The 22,399-nt window shown below is 36.5% G+C and overlaps 1 protein-coding gene across 2 annotated transcripts in view; it reads right to left on the reverse strand.

Moving 5' to 3' along the window:
- Nucleotides 1-22,399, reverse strand: part of PRKCA (protein kinase C alpha) — a 2,412,375-nt gene that overhangs the window by 963,597 nt on the left and 1,426,379 nt on the right. For both annotated transcript variants that reach the window (XM_044085102.1, XM_044085103.1), the window contains exon 5: nt 18,972-19,100. In XM_044085102.1, coding sequence (XP_043941037.1) covers nt 18,972-19,100 — 129 coding nt within the window. The remainder of the gene's footprint in view (nt 1-18,971; nt 19,101-22,399) is intronic.

Genomic DNA, 22,399 nt, shown 5'->3' on the forward strand with positions numbered 1-22,399 from the left:
TCGTTGGTGGGGGGGTCTATATTACATCGTCGAACTTCAAAAAGTTAGAACGATGTAATATCGAACCCTAATATCTGAAACACTAAAATAGCGAACACAAAGAACAGCAATTTTTTTCCCAGGGAAAAAAATCGCTGTTCCCTAACAAAAAAAAAAGTAAAAAGAACCTGCAACCTGAAACTTAACCTAAAGTGGGGGGCTTCGCCCCCACACCCTCCCTTACTTAAATATACCAACTCTGAGATTGCACCACAGTGGAGGAAACAGCAAAGCCCTGAAAACAGCCCACCAATGTTTTTCCCTGGGAAAAATAATTGATGTGCCGTGGCTTCGCTATTTTCAGGTTTCGGACTTTCAGGTTTGATATTACATCGTTCAAACTTGTTGCAGGATGATGATGTAATATAGACCCATTGGTGGCTGCTATCTGTGTGCCTGCATGACATTTACTTAATTATAACACTTTATTTTATTTATTTTTATTTATTTATTTAACATTTGTTGACCGGGAAAGTCCAACTAGGTTCTACAGATCCTGTTTTCAGCAGAGGCCCGGGGAGAAATGCTACAGACACTGTGATTTATTTGAAAGAATATCACTATAAAAAGCCTAATAAGGAGAGGTTCTTACATAACACATGCACATGGCAATAATGAAGTCATTTTGCTTTTATTTTTGCATCATGATCAGAGAACTCCATGATTTTAGAAAATGATTGTTTCTTCCTCTCATTTGACAAATTACAGATCCCACTTTGGGATCTGTCTGCACCTACTTGTTATAGCAGTGATCTGGTGAACAGAGAGTTCTGAGGCTGATATCAATGCATTACAAACAGCTTCACCTGTTTATACTGGTTTACCATTACAATTTTACCGTGCAATTGCACGGCTATGAAGTATTCGAACAAAAGATGTTCGAATACTTCATATTTCGTCAGGTTATGTGAGCGAACGTTATTATTGCGAATGGACTGTGCAGTCGCAATTATAATGTTCGCTCATGTAAGGGGATCGCGGTACAGTGTGGTTAGGGAAATACATCCCTTTCCTCACTGTAGTGCGATCTCGGAGTTGCAAGCAGACTGCACTTTGGAAGCTGTTTCGGATAACATAATTTGTTTCTGCATATTGTTAAGAATTTAACCAACAACTCAATTTAAGTTATTGTAATAATTTATTGTGTAACATAGCACCTGCAGTCACTAACTAAATACTTTTGTGCTCACTAAAGCCTATTTTATATACCCTTAATAAGTAGATAAAACATATATTTCTTATAATTAAGATATGGGATACACATGACTAATGGGTGTGCACATGGGTGAGAGCATCCTAACTCATAGGTTCATAGGTTGGTACTAGGCTATCGGCCCTAAGGCCTATGCAAACCTAGCCATAACAATTCCCTGGAAATGTTTTCCCACAATATTTACTTCTCTGGACCCCTGTCTAGCAAGGCGACTGACATGATCCCCGGGGTGAATTTCATATCTCCCATCCAATCATCAAGGTTCCTTTTGAAGAGGGCCAATGAGGTGCTCTGCTTGACATGTATGGGCAGTCTATTCAAGAGTATGGGGAGTCTCTGGGTCAGGAACCTTCCCTCTGGCATGTTTTGTTCATTGTGATGATAAGGTTTAGATCCCTGGAGCATGTGGCTCTGAGGGATTGGGATTTCTTTAAGTGGAGCATGTCCAACAGCTCAGGGTTTGACATGGCTTTGTATGTTAAGCAGAGATCGCCTCTGAGTAGACGATATGCCACAGAGTATAGCTGGAGTTTTTTTTAGACGGTCAGCATATGACATCTGCTTTAGGCCTGTGATTCTTTTAGTGAGGTATTTCTGTGGCCTTTCCAGCTGTTGCAGATGTCTTGTGAGGTACATACCAAATGGGGCATTATACTCTATAATGGGTCTAATGAGGGATGAGTACAGTGGGACAATGACCTCCTTTTTTCTGGATGAAAAGCCCTTAGTGATGAGGTGTGCCACGTAGAAGGATTTCCTGACTGTTGTGGCAATGTGGTTATCAAAAATGAGACCACTGTCCACTTGTGTCCCTAAGTCTCTCATCACACTTTCGATGTTTAGTATCCTGCCACCTATGTGGTAGTTCATGGGTACATGTTTTTTTCCAAAGGGGATGACTATACATTTCTTGGCATTAAGCTTGAGACCATGGCTCTGGCACCAGGCATCTGTTTCTGTAAGGCCCTTTTGTAGAATATCCACATCATTTGGGGATTCAATAATGGCTCCCAGTTTGCAGTCATCTGCAAATTTTGTTAGCCAGAGTCCCTTACTGTTGGCCTGTACTTCAGAGAAGTAGATGCCAAACAAGAGTGGTCCCAGGACTGAACCCTGAGGTACTCCACTTGTCACTTTTCTGGAGCTGGATTTGGAGTCAGCTACTTTTACAGTCTGGGTTCTGTCAGTAAGCCAGTTGGCAACCCATCGAGTGACGTAGGGATTTATGCCCAGCTTAGTAAGTTTATCTATGATTCCAGAGTGGGGGGTGGTGTCGAAGGCCTTGGCGAGGTCCAGATAGGCTGTGTGGACCTCCTTACCCACGTCCACAGCTCTGCAGACCGATTCAAAGAAGCTCCAGTTTAAAATGGAATAGCAGCAGAGCAGAATCCAAGTGCTGCAGTAATTTCCCTAAATTTTGATATGAAAATAATGGACTTCATTTAAAGAAAGAAAAGTTAGCCTTGCTATTCCAGACATTTAGTGGCATCACAGGTCAGCTACAGTGGCAGTGAATTGCTGGAATCCGCAGCTCATATCCCAACCAATGACAAATACATTTTTGGTTCTAAGAATTTAAAAGTAAATGCCCAATAGGGAGTTCAGAAGCATATGAAGTAAAAAAAAATCTACCGTTTCTGACAGACGTCATTAATGTTTATGGTGCTGGATACATTTCATATCACATCCACATTTTCAGGATTTCTTCTTTGTGTTCAAATTGCTTGATTATAATCTACATCACAATGATTCTTCCTTGCACTGTGCAACTGTTGGTTTTATGACACTTGTATAAGTATTGGAAATGGCTGATCACAGGAACTATTTTACACCCACAGACTGATACAAGTAAAAGAAAACCTTAAGCCCCCAGTAGTAAGTCATCCAGATAATGTTACACAGCCTGTTCTCCATGATGAGGATAGTAGCCTGCAGTGACATGCTAAGCTTATTCCTATTAAAGGCTCAAATGTGAAAAATACTTGGGATTTAAAGTTGTTCTTCATCAGGGAAGTACTCATACTAGATTATGTTTATATGTTTGCCTCCACTTTTTAAGCAGGCTGAACAAAGCTAAGCTTCCTCCTCATATTCTCTGCTCCTTCTACAGGGTTTCATCAGGCAGCATCCTCACCTGCAACTTCATAGTGTGGTTTGGAAGCTGCACAGTTACAGAAAGGAAGGCGCTACAAAGAGTGGCGAGTGTTGCAGAGAAGACAGGTTCCAGTCTTCCATCGATACATCTTTATCTGAAAGAAGCATCCAAAAGGCCACCAAAATAATATAGGACAACATGCACCATGCGCATGAATATGGACTGTTTAAGCATCTGGCATCAATAGGGCAGGAGATATCGTTGCATCTGTTGTAGGACTACAAAATGCAATAACAGTTTTTACCCTACAGTGATTAGACTTCTGAACTCGGGCACTAGTCTCATGGGTCTGGGCACATAAGTCAATTTCTATTTATTTGTGCAATATATACTTACATATATTCCAGATAAGTGCAATATTTATTTATTAATACCATAGTCAGTATTATTTAACTCACTCATGGGCAATATTAGACAAATAACTTAGGCATTTCAAAAGTTGTTTTATTTTACTTTATATATGGTAGTTAATTTAACTCAGGGCAGGGTATTCTTTTCATATATGAGTGTTGGTAAATGTGTCTGCACTTTTTTGCATGTATTAGGACTATTATTGTAGTTGCTAGTTATGTTTATTCCTCTACTCGTATGTGTTGTTTCACTTTCCTTTGTAATCTCAAGAATTGAGCTGATGCACAAAATTTTGTTTAGGCTACATGTATGCAGTTCTATATGACAATAAAGTTTACTTTGACTTTATGGAAGATAGAATCAAGGTAGAATCAGCAAAGCATTTAAACTTTACCATGAGGAAGAAATTCTGTTTCTATTTGATCACCATGCAGGAGGGGGCTTTCATCTCCCTTCTTCCCATATAAATATAGTCAACACTGAGTTTGCATACTATCAAAAAAAAAATAATTCCTTGTATGCCAACATTTTGTTTACTTGTCTCTCTCAAGTTCGACATTTAAAGTCTCATTATTCTTAGCACTTCCTTGTTTCATCCTTAATTCAACTCTCAAACAACAGAAGGCATGCTACCAGGGGATTCTTCCATCTGTCCATCCATCCATCCATCTGCCCACCCATTATTTCTGTCTGTACTTTCTTTCATTGTAATAGAGGACTTGCTTCATTTCCAGACTCATATTTCCATAGACAAATATTGCAATAAGATCACAGGATGGCAAGATACTCTTTTTATTGGCAACCGACCTTGGGCTTCCCTAGCTCTAGATTTTTCCATCTGCTCTTCAGCAGCAGACTTCATGTCTACATTTTACTGGAAATTGCTGGACCTTATTGACAGTGATATGTTTTTTATCATCTTTATTGACTTATCACTTATGACATAGGCAATCTTACATTTATATAAAAGAAGAACCATACTGACATATTGTCAAATACAAATAGTATGCATTACGTACAATCTTCTGTACACTCACTGTCAATCCAGCATTACATAACTTGCTCATCTCAAGTCTTCCCTTAAACCTCATTACTTCTCCAAACATATTCTGCATATATTGTTACCACATTTTGTCTACGTAATTTGCTCTTACCCTTTTCTAAAGGTCCCACTTCCTGTTCTTTTATCTCTGTTACAATAGTCACACCTTCAAATACAGTTGGTTTAGACTTGGATTTCTATTTTCCTGTAATTTTTTTTTTTTGGCAGCCATCAGAATAAAACTTAGCAATGCCTTACTATGTTCAGGCAATTCAGATCTTGTATCCCAGGTAAAAAAAAATATTTTCTTAGTTAAACCAGTTTGGTCACTCAGTATTTATGACTGAGCAAAATGTAGAGTATTTTTAATTACTGCCAACTGATTACACTCCAAAAATGTCCCCAGTTACATCTTTCTTCCACATCATACCTCCAACATTTGCGATCTAGCGGAGGAAAAAATTCTTTGGAGTCTGCTCCAGGTATAAAAATAACTAAGCAAAAATGCTAACTTTTCTAAACTGTGTTGCATATTTGGCTGTCATACAAAAATCCTCCTATTGTTATTTGTGAATTGCTTATCCAGTCTTGCTTCCCAATCTTTTGTAACCTCCTCTGACTGATTCCTATAGATGTCATGCAATATTTTATATACCCTGCTAATTATCCCTTTTTAAACAGCAGCCTCTGTTTTAGATCAACTAAAAACTCAACCAGTGCTGGTCTTTCACTTAAGATTCCCCTCTCCCTTTCTCTCTCTGATATCAGTCCTTGATAGTGAAGGCAATCTTTAGCCTGCAGTCAAATGTATTCTTAGCCTCTTCCCATTTTATTACAGGTTCAAAGGTTCAAGGGTCTTTTTAAGCCTAGCCATGCACCACAAAATCTCTGACAAGTTCTGGTACCATTGACAAGTGTAAGCAGGGCCCTGGGAGATGAAACACTTAAAAGCAGGGACCTGGGAGATGAAATATTTATAGGCTTCCTGTGTCCATTAGAGACATAGGTGCCAAACAGGGATGCATTTCCTGCTCCCCATCCAACTATCCAAGTTACACTTGAATTGAAATAGGGAGGAACTCTGCTTCACATGAATGGGGAGACTGTTCCATAGAAGGGGTAGTTTCTGGGATACATACCTGTCTTTTCAGCATGTCCTATTTATATCACAGGCAAAGTTTAAGTCTTTAGAATGGGTAATTCTGGTGCTGTTTGATTTGAAGCTATGCAGGAGGTCCATCATGGTGGGGACTGACAATGCCAGGCATAGATCTCCCCTATTACCTTTCCCTGTTTAACTATTTGCTCCCAATACTTTGGTTTCTTTGCCAGTTTTCTCCAATAAATTCCTGCCCCTCTTGCCTATTCGTTGTACCCCTAATTGCAGTCATTCTTATCTACAGAATCTCCTTTCTCCATTCCTATGTTGACTTTGTTCTTAGAATACTTTCTGTTACTTTATGAATATATTCTGAAAGGCTATGATTATTCTCCTTAAGGATCTGCATCCAAAATTCCACACTCTCCTTATTTCTCGAGTTTTACTCCTGTTTCATCACCATCCCTTGTGCCATGTATAGGGGGCTTAACTGTGCTGTTCTAAAATATCCCTTGAAATCAGGTGATCCAAATCCACCTTGTTCAGTTGGAAGGATCAGTGCATCCCACTTGACTCTTCCCCTCCCAGATAAAATATTTCAGCTGTATTAATTGCGATCTACAACTTTCTCTCTGGCTGATAAAAATATGACTAACCTGTGTATAAAACTAAAAGGACTGAAAACACTTTCACAGTTTGTATCTTGTTATTTATATCCATAAACAAGAGCCTCCAGTTCATCAGTTTTTGTATTATCTTTTGTTTAATCTCTTCCCACATATCCTTAGGTTCCATAACAGAATCCCTTTTAATATATTCTTCTGAGTACTTCACTTTATCACATTATGAGTATTGCTGAACCAATCTGTGTGTGGGCACAGTTTACAACTATAGCCCTTTGTTTTATCTTCATTTTTAATATCTCAAAAAGACTTGAAACTGTCTCAGGATTTTTCACAAAACAGATGTCCTTTTCAGGTTTTACCAGGTACAAAATATAATCTGCAAAAAAAGCCAACTTTTCTTGTTCACTATACCAATTATATCCTTAAATTTCGGAGTCCCTTATTTTCTTTACCAATGGGTCTAAATATAATGCAAATAACAAAGGGGAAAGTGGACACTCCTGCCTGATTCCTCTGTTAAGAGGGAACTAATCAGAAAGGAAACCCACTACTTTAATTTCTGCCTCAGATCCCTCATATATCCTCCTAATTATCTTTATTATTGTGTCACTGAATGCCAAATAATTCCATTACCCTACTCATAAAATCCCAACTTACTCTGATGAATGCTTTCTCTGCAGCAAGACTGTGCAATAATAGTGGTATTTCCTTACATTCTGCTTCCCTGTGGATCATCATTGTTCTAGCAATGTCAAATGCTCCACAAAACCACACTGGTCCATATCTATCAATGCTGGCATCACCTTTGCCATTCTCTTAGTCATTATAGACATAAACACATCATAAGGCCAGCATAAACAGACACATTCTGTTTTATTGAAAATATGATGAAATATTTAGAACACTTAGTGCCCTGAAGCAGCAAACAGCACAAGCCGGTTTCGGCAAACAGCCTTCTTCAGTGTGATAAATTTTAACTGCAGAAAATAATCTCATGAATAGTTATGTGTTACCCCAGCCAATTGCAACATGGTATCATCCACTCAAAAGGGTTGAATACATAATGTATATGATAACATATATATATATATATGCCAAAAGCAACTTATTAAATGAAAATATAAAACCAAAAAATAAAAAATAGAAAATAGAAGTATTAGTAAGCATAGTTAATCAATACAAAAATATATAGGAAAACTAACAAATAATGATTGTAAGAATCAAATCTATATGCAAACAAATGATGCACATGTCCAATATACTGACTAAATCAATGAGGCTAATGTTAATATACAGGAAGTAATGTACATAAAGGTACTGCATAGGAAATATTACAAGGACCAGAGGAGTCAAAATACAAACATATATATACTCACACGTATGTATACATAAATATACAAATTTTCAACGTAGTAAAGTGATATTGTTTAGACAAAAAATATATCCACATCAAAAACTAAATGAATCATAAACCTGATATTGCAATATATATATAAATAAATATAATAATGCAATATCAATGCTGCAAGAGAAATATATCTAACACCAGACAGTCAACATACATATTTACATATACATATATATGCATATGTAATCTTATTGATGTCATATTGTTTACACAAAAGTATCAACTTAAAAAACAAATAAACAAAAATTATATTTCTCCCTGAGCAGCTTGATTGGACATTATGTAAATATAAAAATTGATGTTTATAGATGGTCATTCAATCCAGGTGGAAAGAGAGCTCCCAGATTAGTAATCCAATACTTTTCTTTTTGATTAAGTATACTATGCCATCCTTGCATATTACTACGATCACCAGAAATTTTATCAATAACTGAAAACATAAACCTAGCACTGGAATGTTTAATGGTGTGCCTATATAAAGCATTAGTAGCCTTCTTATTCTTGATATCGCTCCTGTGTTCCCCAATTCTTATTCTTAATGACCGTGATGTTTGTCCTACATAAAATGCAGAGCATTGGCATGTGGCCAGGTATATCACCCAAGTACTAGAACAGTTACCAAAGATCCTGAGACCATATACTTTACTAGTGTTAGCACTAGTAAATTGTTTCAATTTGTTGACCTGGATGCATGAAATACAATGGCCACAGGGGAATGTACCTAGGAGTGGATCACCTGTTAGTGTTAACTGCTTGTATTTGGCCCCTCCACTTTCCTTGTGCTTATAATGTGAAAATAATTTGCCCAAAGTTCTGCCTCTCCTGTAAGAGAATTGGCATCTGGGTCCCAATATTTCCCTTAGATAATTGTTTGCTAATAAAATATTCCAGTTGTCATCCAAAATTCTTCTAATAATATTATGATTTCTGCCAAATGTAGTAATAAATCTTAGTTGGGATGTTTGTGTTGTATCCGGTGATGCCTTATATTGTAATAATTGGAGTATCACGGTCATTAAGAATAAGAATTTATTGTTTTAAAAGTATTTTTAGAGATTATTTATTATCTAATCTCTAGTCGATTAAATTTGACACATTTTTTATATTTTCATTTTTATTTTTATGTAGTCACGAAATTAAATGTAGCTATTATTATAATCTACTTCTTATAGTTAGGTTATGATTTACTTCATGTCTAAATACGTTCATAAACTTCATAAATATTAATTTAGTAGTGGACACTATTTCGTAATTTTTGACAGTCCTAATAGGAAATTTTAGAGTTATCCTAAATTTCATTGCTAATGTATATGATTATCCTTTATTTATATACATTATATATTTTACATTAAATGTTCCTTGTAGGTTTTAAAATATTAGTTTCTAAAATATTGGTTTTAATAACAGTTATTAGCGTTTAGAAAATTTTTTATATATATATTCCACAGAGTTTATAGTAACTATAGCAACTATTGCATTTATTAGATAGCTCCATTGCTTGAACTAAAGTTAGTAAACAATGTTGTTTTTTCTTTGTAATGATATTTACTGAAACTGAAGTTATTTACACTTCAATTACTCTTGGACTGAAAACCTTGTTAACAACAAATATTATATATCACTTTAACATTGTCGCTCTAGCTGTTGTCTAACTGAGAAGCTTAATATGCTGAGTGAGCACTTGTTACTATGTGCATTAGAACAAACTATATAGCGATACTGTTATGATGTAAATATGTATATTCCTTCGGCTCGCAGCCGAGGATTTTTCCGCTTACAGAAGTTATGTGTTTATTTCTGTTGAATACATTTTTACATTCTGCATTTTAGATGGAAATGATTATGTGAGTGTATAATAGCTATAAACTGTGTAATTGAAGTATCTAAAAAGAATGCATACGTCCACTAAATTTCGTTAGAGTAAGAGCATTTTGAACGTTGTTCGACATTTCCTCTTTAACTGCTAATTGCTATAATTAATTAGACTAAGCCTGGTACTAATTGTTATACTATTTAAACTCTGTCTGTGGGAGTAATTATTATCTGAGGAAGCGTGGTTGTTTCCACGCGAAAGCGCTTATCTTTTACCCACTTGTTATCTAAATTAAAGAATTTGTTTTATTATACAGCTACTACGTTTACTGGCTTATTTACTGGTTTATTGCCTGCATATTATCTTGTCATCTGGATACATCATGGCAGAGATCAGGTTCTTATTTCTGTTTTTTTTTTAATATTCAGGGTACTTATGAAGATTCAGAAGGACTCCTCCAAGATCATTACTGAAGATTCAGAATGAATCCACCAAAGACATTGATGGTGAATCCCTTCTCCCAGGCAACTGTGGTTCTCTCATCTTTTGGAAATAGTCAGGGGCAATTATGACAAGCTTTCTCACAGACTGGATCTACTCACCCAAGAACCAGGGTGCTTGATACACCCCAGACATCAACATCAACTGACTGAATGGGTAATGTGGCCTTAATTCATTTTAGGCAGCTGTTTATGAAGGACATTCAGCAAGTACTAATGGAGCCAAGAAAGCCTGCTACTTAAAAATCATATATATGCAAATGGAAAAGGTTTTCTAGTTAGTGCCACCAACATAACCACTACCTATTCAGGGCTAGTTATCTGGTTCTACAATAATTGTGAGAGTTTTTATCCTATGACCTTACTTATTCCTCTACCAAGGTTCATTAATCGGCCATTTCAGCAAATCTGAACATGGATCCTCCTCTTTCAATGCAGCCTCCTGTCAAATTGTTCTTGGAAGGGGTTTTGGTATAACATGCCTCAAGAAAACTGGTGACCCCTCCTTGAGATCTTAATCTGATGCAAGAGAAGCTACCATTTGCTCCATTTGAACCAGCTAATCTGGCTGACTTGAGGTTCTTAACATGGAACTCAGTTTTATTGACTGCTCTGATCTCTGCAAGAATGCTATTGGAGTTGCAAACTGTTATGGTGAGTTAACCTACTGACAGTAGACTCCAGTTTCTACAAATAATATTTTTAAAATCTCTTGTCCTCCTATTATACATTGACGTATAGCATAAATGCTCATATTTCTTCCTAATATTACTGTTTTGATCAGAACTGTTAACGGAGAAGTATATTGTCTCTCTTATTCAATGTTTCTATTTTCAAATCTTCCCAAATGATCAGCATGATAACCCCTCTCCTTAAAGTCAGAGATCATCTCATCCATTTGTTGTTCCCATCTCTCTTTACTAGTGCTCAATCTACTGACCCACAACAGCTGACTCTAACACACCCTTAAACACATGGTCAGCATGCATACTAGTCCTGTGTGTGTACTTGTCAGCATACCCTTCCTTTTTATAAACAGACATAGTGATGACATTCTCTTCCCTCTCTATTCTAATGTCTAAGTGATTGCATTTTCAGAATGAGAAATAGTAAACTCAAGAAAGTTAGTACTATTGTTAAGATAGTTAACAAAAATGTCAAGTTATCCTATGTCCCCCCTTTCCAAATAAAAAAAATGTCATCCACAAAACGCTTATAAATTAAAATGTTTTCTGCTAAGGCTGTAAGAAAAAAAAATCATTGCCAAAGCCTCCTAGATCCATAAAGAGTAGGTCTCAGTGAAAATCTCACACCCTATCTCACAGAGTAGGTCTCAGTGAAAATCCCACACCCTATCTCATTATGGCAACTGTGGCAGCGTTCCATATTTGTTAGTGATCATATCACCTCTAGACATATTCCCAGATACCTACAAATCAAACACTTGAGCTCCAAATCATACCACATAGGACCAACTAAAAATTTATAGCAGTAGTGTAGCTAGGGTGGGGAGAGAGGGGCAACTGCACACCTGGGGCAGAGTGTTGAAGAGGCACAATCAGCTGATCCCAATCTCTCTTTAATGTAATAATGGCTTTTAAAACCGGTACTGCATTTGCAGTCAAACCTGAGTGATGTAGGACTCTGTGTGTGGTCTACACTGTAGCAACTGCTTGCTACACTATAAATAGTTAGTGCAGCATTAAACAAATATGTTGATGAAAGGTTGGGGGAAGGGCACAGAAATGGGACCTGAAGGGCTGAGGAAGGCTAGAGGGGAGGGCGTGTTGTGTATTTGGTCACCTGATAGAAGGAATGTGTTTTTTTTGTTTTGTTTTTGCTCTGGAAGAGCTGGGGTGGTGGCCGTAGATCTATCTGCAATACGCCTAACCCAATCTAGTGATCAGCTTATGACAGTGAAATGCTTTTTTTTTTTTTTATTGCACTTCATTTCAAGAGCTATGGGGCGGAGGCATTGGTTCATAGTACAGGCCCAGGACACTGGTTGAACCAGCTATGCTTCTGGTTTATAATCTGTTACAGGAGACCCTCGATGTCTCCCCAAAAATCATGTAAGATTCCTAAATGTACTTCTTATAAACAAGACCTCCTTTATTTTCACAGACTCCTGTAAAAGATATGTGCAAATGTTCTTATGATTTAGTAAATTAGAACATACTTGACTAGAATGTTAGAAATCCCACTACAGGACATAATATTCTTGACCTGGTCCTTACAAATATAGCTTCTTCATGTATTATACCATTGGCATATACTTCCTAAATCAGTATCTCAGAATTTAGGGATTTCAAACATACTGATCTCATTAAACTCTATGATGTATTTGCAAACTTTACTTACAGCATTATCATCCCAGATGTTGCCACAGCAGGTAACATTACAAAAGAGTTCTATGCTCAGAGCTAAATATAAAAGGAAATTTAAAAGCAAACCATCGTGGTGGTCCATCAACATAAACAAACTCTACAACAGAACGAAAAACAAAAAAAAAACTTCTTAAAGTACACAACAGAAACAAAGATCCTCATTTCAAGGTTAACATCAAGTAACTGACTAAAAACTTGAAAAAAAGACTATCAGAGCTACTAAACAATCCATGAACTTAGTTTAGCATCTGAAGCTGATCAATTACAAATCCTTCTTAAGCTACATTAGGAAACTAAGAATTAATTCACATTGATCTGAACTTATTCATAATGGCACCACCTACTCTGACCCAGAAGACATTGCCAACTTAGTAGTAAACAAATTCAGTGAGAATTTTTTTCCATAGATGACTATTCATAGTCTATATATCTGTCTAAATCTCTAAGACCCCTTCATCATTAATAACATATACTGAAGGTGCTCTCTAAGATTAAAAATACTTCCTCCTTAGGACATGATGGTATACTTTGTTGCTTAATAAACAGCACCAAACAAGTCCTGAGAGAGCCAACCATTTAACTATTTAACCTGAGTTTAACCACTGGCTTTAACCCTGAAGTTTGGATAACAGCAGTGGTAATGCCACTCCACAAGGTGGCTCCATCACTGACCCTGGTAATTATACTCCCATCAGTGTGACAAGTCTTATTTGCAAGCCATGGATCACATTACAACTGACCTGATAATCTAGGATATTAAAACTCTCATCAGGCTAAACCTTCAGTAGTTTGGCTTTTTCAAGGGTAGACCATGGCTAATGAATCTGGTTAACTTCTTTGAAAGGGTAACACAGGTTGTTGACAGAGGTCATGTTGTCCACACAGCATACCTTCACCTGACCAAGAGTTTTGACCGTATCCCCTTGCTATCATAATAAGCTTAATGCATTACAAATGGATTCCTATGTGGTAAGGATAGCAAATTGGCTATAAGACAGACATCCTCCCCTACAGTTTGAGTAACAGGTGCCACATCACACAGTAAGAAAGTGACCAGTGGTGTCCTGCAGGGCTCAGTGCTGGGACCTCTGTTCTTTGACATTTATTTTTCTAATCTCCAGACCATGAACCAAGACCACAAGCTAACCAAGTGTGCAGATGACTGCAGACAGGGAATCAAAGTTAAAACCCCTTCTGATGCCCAAGTCCCCCAGTATGAGCTTACATTCATAAATACCTAGTGAGCTAATAATGGGCTCAAATTAAATGCTAAAAAATGCAATGTTGTCATATATGGTAGGCAGTACCACACAGCTTACAACAGAAACAACTTCCACCTCCAAAATGAGAATGCTGTTAGAGGCCTTGAAGCTTGTGTCAGTAATTTCCACTCCTTTGATCATCATGTAATCAGAAAGTTGTTCTATTTGGAACAGCTCATTGCCAAATGGATAGCATTTGTATCTAAAGAGGTCATTATCAACATATATTCAGCATTCATTAGGGCCATTACTGAATATAATGCCACCTTTAGATTGTACTTCACCCACTACATGTATTGTTTAACAGCTAGAAACACCCCAGAGATTCCTAACTAGGAAGATCACTGACTTAAAAACCCTAAGCTACCTGAATAGACTGCAAGCACTCTCCATTTATTTAGCATTTTATAGACTCCTGAGGGGAGATCTATGCCTTCCATGCCATTAAGAACTCAGTGGTCTTGAAACTGTTGTATATTCACAATTTAACTATTCCAACAAATACAAATCCGCAAATCTAAATCTCCAACAGCAGATAAACAAAACATGGTAAAGAAATAGGCCAACTACACAGTGCCTTTCCCACCTTTGTAACAGACTTCCATAGCAAATTAAGCACTGTGATACATTATCTTCATTCAGATGAGAAACAAACGACTGGATGGTTATTCACAAATTCGGCCCTAGCTACGAGATCTAAGAATGGGATCTGGCAAGGCACAAAGGGTCACAAGAATCAGTTGCCTATTAACTCCTTTGACCCTATGAAAAAAATACATGTAAAGGAGGTGCCTTCCTGCATTCTTTTGAGAAGTTTGGTGCTCTTGTTTATGAACATTTAACAGTGTGTTTTTTTCTCTCTCTATCATCCAAGTGTGTAACAATGTAAGTTTAATTAAATACTTTGGTGACTCTTGGGACTAACATAACCTCAGATACTTTAGGCAGCATATTCTGAAACCACTTTCGATGAACTTCACTGGCATACAACTGATAACAGTCATTGCAGATACTCTGCTTTCTTCATTTTTATGACTAAGCAGATTCTCCGTGCATAAGAACTAACTGGTAGTGATAACAAAAGTATAAACCTTCATGCAATAAATGGCAGAAGCTGTCAGCTGTCCATTTTAATTCTGTGCCAGTGAAAACAGAAAAAAGATGACACCCGGACCTGTTATTTGTGCTTGACATACAATGATACTTTAAAGTAACTATGCTGTCATGAACTTAAGATTGAGTCTCAGTTTTCAAATCTAGTGAGTTATGTTTCTTTATGTAACTCAATATGAAGAAATAGAAATGTTATGTTTCTTTATGCAACTCAACATGAAGAAAGAGAAACCTCAGATTACTTCATGGGTTTCATATAAAACAATGAAGTCTTGAAGCAAAATCAGAATTCCGGAGTGAGATGGAAAAACATACCCTGAAGAGAATTTCTTCCTGTTGTAACACAAAAATTATAAGGAGCAAAAATGGCAGCACATCAAACAATGTAACACAAAGTACAAATTAAGAGGGTGTAAAGAATATAATTATCAGCATGTTCCTTTTGAGACAAACAGGTCTAAAGTTGAAACTGGAATTTCTGACAATTATGTTTGCACAAATATAAAGCCACACACAAACAGCAAAATGCAATAATAAAAAAATAGTACACTTCACTTAGCTGAATTATATCTCTAAATGTCATCCTCAAACTACAGCATAGTTGGAATTTAATGACTTTTCTATTTCTACTAGTAACTGTAGCCACAAACTGAAATGCAAATAATCCTGCTAATAAAATAAGAATAAACCATAATGAAACATAATCCAAGTTTATCATAAAACAGTTACAATTTTCAATAGAATTATGTCATTCTGTAAAAGGTCACTATAATTACTTTCAGGATTAAAGCCCTCCAATTACATTATTATAGTTACTAATGGACAGACTACAAAAAAACTGCATACAGACTAAAATGGAGGGACCTATATGCATGACTGAATGATAACTGATTATCAGAACCCAATTAATATGATCAGTGCACTGTAACAGGGAAAAAATGAATACATACTTCCAATTATAACAAGCTGATATTAACAGCATACGTGTGACAGCCCCCAATAAATGTCTTAAATGCTTAAGTAATATGAAAACAGCTGTACAATTATGGGTGGTAACAGCAAAACAGAACTATAAGGAATGTCACCTGTTCAAGGTGTATGAAATAATACACTCATTAGCTGTAATGTATCGGTGCTTGGAATAGAGCAAAATCGCTGCAATTCACTTACCAGGGATGTCTCAGTCCAACCCCCCCTACACACACACAAGGGGTGTTTGTACTGCTGAAACAAATGGGTACATGCATTGGGGTATCACACAAACAGGCTACACTTTTTATGTGCATGTGATAACTACACCTGGGCCAGGGCATGTTCATGCAAACAATTTCCATTTTAGTAAATGGACAACTTCAAAGTCATCAGAGCACTGAAAGAAACTTATAACAAAAGCTAACTGCACAGACTGAATTTTATCTTTCAAACTGGCTTATGATTTTTCTGTATCACATAGGAAATGTGCCTGTACGAGAAAGCAAAACAATTCTTAAGTTGCAGTTCTTGGTTCTTTTTTGATTTAAACCTTAGCCAGTGGCTCTCTACTCACAGGAGACATCCAATGAAATGTCATTGAGGGTATAGCAAGTCTGTCTAGTTGTTACAAAACTCAGAATGGTGCATTACCATTAGATCATCATCCAGAAAAGTCCCAGTCATGAACAAAGGCTGCTGTGTGATGTTCCAATTAATGATTCCAGATCTTTCAAGAGAAAGATTCAGATCAGATGTGAGGCCCTCGGAGGAGTATGTCATAATACTAGGCTAGGAGTAGTTATCGATAAACTAAAGAAAGGTAAAAGATGAAAATGTACTCACCATGAGTAATACATTTTAGTGCTCTTTAAAGTAGTTAGTTACATGAGTAGGAAATGTATTAAAAAAGTATAAAATAACATACCATAAGTTATCATAAAAGTCACAATATGGTGAAAAATCAACAAGTAGCACATATCTATGAAAGAAACATGTGACACTTACAGTAAACTGAAGAGTATATAGCAATCCTAGTTACATAATAAAAACAATTAGAAATAAGCGCATAACAGTATTTACAAAGATGAGCACTATTTACATGCATACCTAAATAGTCCAACTTTGATTCGTCAGACTTAAGTAGCATAAACAGGTATGGCAGCTAGCAAGGTGTTCTGCATGAATCTTACTGCTAGCAGTAGCAGAGGAAATTAAACTAATCTGTATTTCAAATTGAAGCAGTTTTACTTTATAGTTTTGGATGGATAATTTAATAAATGAGTTACACCTGCCAGAAGGCAAGTTCAGAACTGTTGTAATCCATGGTTACAAAAGATCATGGGACTGACCAACTATGTCGGCAGCTGCCAACTAGGAAGCATTGTCCTTAACCCTGCTGATACCATCTGCCTTCAGACAGTGCTTTACAGTACTCACAATGTTGAAAAATGTACCATTCTTGAATTCAATCAAAATAAAAAATAAGACAGCTTTATACACTACTGATAGGCAACAGCTAAACATTGACAAAATATTCCTTGTAGATAATTATTCATTTGATTTAAATATGGGCACTAATATCCACAAACCATCTGGAGTTTCTACTTAATAACCCATGGGGCTGAGAACCATGCCAGAGAAGTAATTACACCCCTTAAAATTATTCTGATCAGACCAGTTATAGAAAACTCTTCCTTGTTCAATAATCTACTTACACTCCATCTGTTACAACTCAAGAAGGTACAAAAACTCCTCAAGAAGTGGAACTAAAGGGCTGCATTACTTGTGTTACAGTGAAAGACTGCAGCATCTCTCTTTTTTCTCTGTATTGTATTGTCTTCATAAGGTAGACCTGAGTCCAGCAAAGCATTTAAAACACATTGTCATTTGAATCTTTTTGCTTAGAATACCTTAGTAACTTGAGTACAAGAGGAAACTCATGTTCAGAAAACTAACATCACACGTGCTATAAAATGTGGCAACTTCAAATGTGAAAGGCTACAATGCCTATGAAATAAACTATGCCTCCCAATTAAACTCAGTCCATTATGTTACATCTTCAAAAGGGACTTGAATGGTTACCTTGGCACCTGCAGCTTCCAATGTGGGATGCAGGGTATTGACCTATTAGACAACCAAGAGATCTTGAACTCGTTAATCAAACATATGAACCCATGTACCTCCATATATATTCAGCTTAAAGGGTTAAACATGCATGCAGTTAAAAAGGTGCATCTTGTTACATGTTTACATGATTTTATTTCTACAATTTTGAAAATGCATTCATGCAATGCATTATTTAACACCTAATGGATGAAGCAAATCATAATCTACTTTCAATATATTATAATATACAACTAGTTTAATAACTATATTTCAAAATACAAATGAAAACCAGAATGTACAAATCCTTCTTGACATTTTCAAAGTATTCTTCATGGACATGTATTGTGGGGGTTCTAAGATTATACTGGGTGGCGCAGTGGTGCAGCGGTTATAGCATTGTCACCTCACAGCAAAAGGTTCACTGGTTCGGTTCTCAACTGGGGTGCCTTCTGTGTGGAGTTTGCATGGGTTTCCTCCCTCATTCCAAAGACATGCATCTGGAGCAAATCTCCCTGGGCCTCTAATTAAAATGGGCCCTGTCCCAGTCAAACTTTCTTGGTAAACAAATGTTAAATAAATAAAACTTTACAGAATTTCTCTACACATAACAGGCCTGCTTATCCTTTTACTTTAATCACTATACAAAAAAGGTAGGAAATACAGCCATTTGATGATTGCACACAAGCTGTCAATTTAATTTTACACTGTTTCTACTCTTGCTTGCCTTAAGATGCTGAATGATGCACTAAATCAGCAGCACAATTGACTAACCCCATTTTCTGACTATTTTTGATATGTCCTGTGGTGTTAACATAATCAAAGTAATTTCCATGAGCCACTTTGTCAGCATCACACCATACAGAAAGAACAAAGATGTTTTATTACCTGTGACATGTAACTTGTCACCGCTGACTTCAGCCTTCAGGTATAATCGCCCTCTCCTCTCTGTATGATCAGTTCCACAAAGACTTGGGATGTTCAACGCACATACTTTATGAACATTCATATCACATGCTGGTGATAAGAAAAAGAAAGGGACAAGTTGATATGAAAGTATCCAAGTTATGACACCAAAAATTTCACAAAGTCATTCTGTGGATATCTTACATACAGAGCATATATATGACATAAGTTCTGATATTTTACAAAGATATATCACTAAGGTACAGTGGAACAGTGTGTATGAGTATACATGTGTACTTACATTTCTTAACTGCAGCAGTAAACGAATCCAAACGGACACATTTTAGTCACCGAATGGGGCGCACAGACCTTAATTTAAGTGAAGGCAAGCTACACTAATGCAAACTTAAACAGATATACAGTATGAGGCAGTAACAATATAAGCAATAAACAGTTACATTTAATGGTATAAGTTCAATATTAAAAAAATCACTGAAATGGGATGTTGTGCAAATATAAGGAGCATGTGGTTATGTTGTTAAAAAATTTACAGCAGTGGATTTGCCTCATCAGCCACAGGGTGATGGAAAAGGCCATCTACTGATGCAAAACAGTAGTGATCATCAAAAGGACTAATGAATAATGAAAGGTATTACACCAAAGGGGGGTGCAAAATGCAAGAAAACCACCTGATTCTGCAACATTGTTGGAAGATTACTACACAAGACTGTTTGGGGAAATTCAGGGACACTGAACTATTCAGCAAAGGCAGTTCTAGGATATGGGCACAGCAGAACTGTAAAACTAACAAAACTTACACTACAGTGCTTCTAGTGCCATATGTGGATTACAGAGGAAATACCTGTGGGACTTCATTCTATCTACAGTGCCACTACTGGCACTAATACTACAACGTGCCTTACCTGCTGATGAAAATCTAACTCCTTTAATTAGGTATTTCAGGTACCATTTGTTCTGTGAAGGAAGAGGAGGGCAAAGAGGTTATGTTTCATTGCATGACAGACTATACACAGATTCTCTATGGAGGAGGCTTTATCTTTCATTCTATGACAGACTAGACACAGATCTCCATGGAGGAGTCTAGAGTAGACTGAGTACAGAGAAGGGACTGCTTTTTATCAGGCTGTCCTGATAACTAACATTTCGGAGGCCACTGACCTTTTTAGTTACACATCTCTGAGGTCTCTCAAGTTGCATCATATGTTTAAACGGTACTTTTCCGTTATCGGGGCAACACTTTCAATGCGATTGTTCAGCTGTAATCCAGTTCCTTCACATCTGTTAACCACATATCTGTAAAATTATTTGTTTTAATAATAAATTTTAAAAAATAGAAGTTATTTTTAATTTTTACACACATCTTGTTAATAGACGTGTTAAGGTAGTACATTACGGCTGAACGATCACGTTGAAAGTGCTGCCCTGATAAGTTACAAAGACATTAAGTAAAAAATAAAAATACATAAAACTTGGAAAACCTGTTTTTTTTTCAATAGTCATAATATGCTTGCCCTTGTAAGATAACAATATATTTGTACATCCTAGCAATGGTTATTTCCGTTGTCGGTGAAGCCTAGCTAAATCACTACCTGAGGCTTTAAAAAAAATGCTTACTGCCAAACACCTGTTCCGCGATTCTGATTGAATCATTGTAGCTACAAGATGCCAACTAAGTTTAATTACAGATTTGGATTAGGACTTTATGAAGAATATGTTTAACAGTATGCATATTATGCATATTATGGATAAATACATGTTATAGTATGCATATTATGGAGAAATTGATTTGTTTTATTTTGTACTACTCTGTTATCAGCCAAACACTTTAAATGCGGTTACTGACCTCCAAATCCATTGTCAAACCATGTCTTTTTGATGTTAATCTTAACAGGTGTGTGTAAAATAATTTAATGGATAATATTTAAAAAAAAAAGAAGCTGTAATACACCTAAGATTAACATCAAAAAGACATGGTTTGACACTGGATTTTGCACTCCGCAACCGCATTTAAAGTGTTGCCCCGTTAACAGAAAAGTACCGTTTAAACAAATACTTGCCAAACGATGCATTATATTAAATTATGGATCTGATGAGATACAAGTAAAGGGAATTAAGATTTATTTGGAAATAATGGAGATATCTTTGGAAATTATATGGGGAAAATAAAGGCTTTCCAAATACTGTGAAGACATGATGGCTAAATTATAATGAATTATCAACAATAGTTCTTCCTAGATCTCTTTCAACAGTGTCTTATTGGAAGGGCGTGTCACGTATATGGAATATGAAAGCATTTTGTTTACCAAAATAAGCTATGCTACATTTTTTCACATTTAATTTTTAATATGATCTAACCTGTGTTGGAAGTAATTGTGAGTCAGTGGAAGATCTAATTACAACACACAACTTACAACAGACTGAAAACTTAGATAACCACTAGCAAGGAGTACTGTTCTGAATGCCTGAGAAGCAGTTGCCAAACAGGAGAAAGTCCAACAGTGAGCCCTGTGGTACACCACTGGTGACTTTTTTTGTTTTCGTATGTGGTACCTATGAGTCTAACCCTGTGGGTTCTGTCAGACATCCAAATAGCTATCTGCTATACAATACAATGATTTACAAATCTGTTAATAATGCCTGCATGGGGAATACTATCAAAAGCCTTGGCCAGGTACAGACATGTTCTACGTACTGCATAACCACCATCTACTGCTTTGCTTACTTTCCCATAAACATTAATGTTAAGTTAGGACCCTCCTTTGACAAAGCCAGATTGACGTAGATCCAGGTTTAAGAGATTTTCAATGACCTGATTAATGATCATGAGATAATATGACCTGTAACTATATAGAAGTAGCCTAATGAGCCTATCATTGCCAGGGTCCATGGTTGGGCCACACTTGTGTAATGGCATTACAATGGCTGTTTTCCAGTATTCAGTAATGTCATGAGAGGAGAGACTAACTTATTAATATGAATACCTAAGTTGGAGTATTCTAAATAGGTTAAGTAGATTCAGATAAGCCACATTTGGTACTGATAATCATGCAACCTGGTATGTTGTCTGTGTCTATGGATAAGATATTCATAGCTTTTGAGAGGGTGACAAGACTTACTCCATAGTAATTAAAGGGAGTGGCTCTAACTTTGGAATCGGTGGAATAGTTATAACTGTGTGTGTTGGGGGGGGGTAAAATTTGTCATCTAGTTTATCAGCCATTTCCTTTGAGTCAAGGTATGCAGTATAACTGTGGACTAACTCCATTCATTTCTGGGTGTTAGGTCATAACCTCCTGACATAGCTAAAAACATATTTGTACTTATTTTTGTTTTTCATTGCTGAGTAGGTGAGACAAGGACAGGTATAAATGCAATTGAAATAGAGGTGG

Source organism: Protopterus annectens, chromosome 10.part0 (genome assembly GCF_019279795.1).
Source record: "Protopterus annectens isolate FY-2018-M chromosome 10.part0, PAN1.0, whole genome shotgun sequence".
NCBI lineage: Eukaryota > Metazoa > Chordata > Ceratodontiformes > Protopteridae > Protopterus > Protopterus annectens.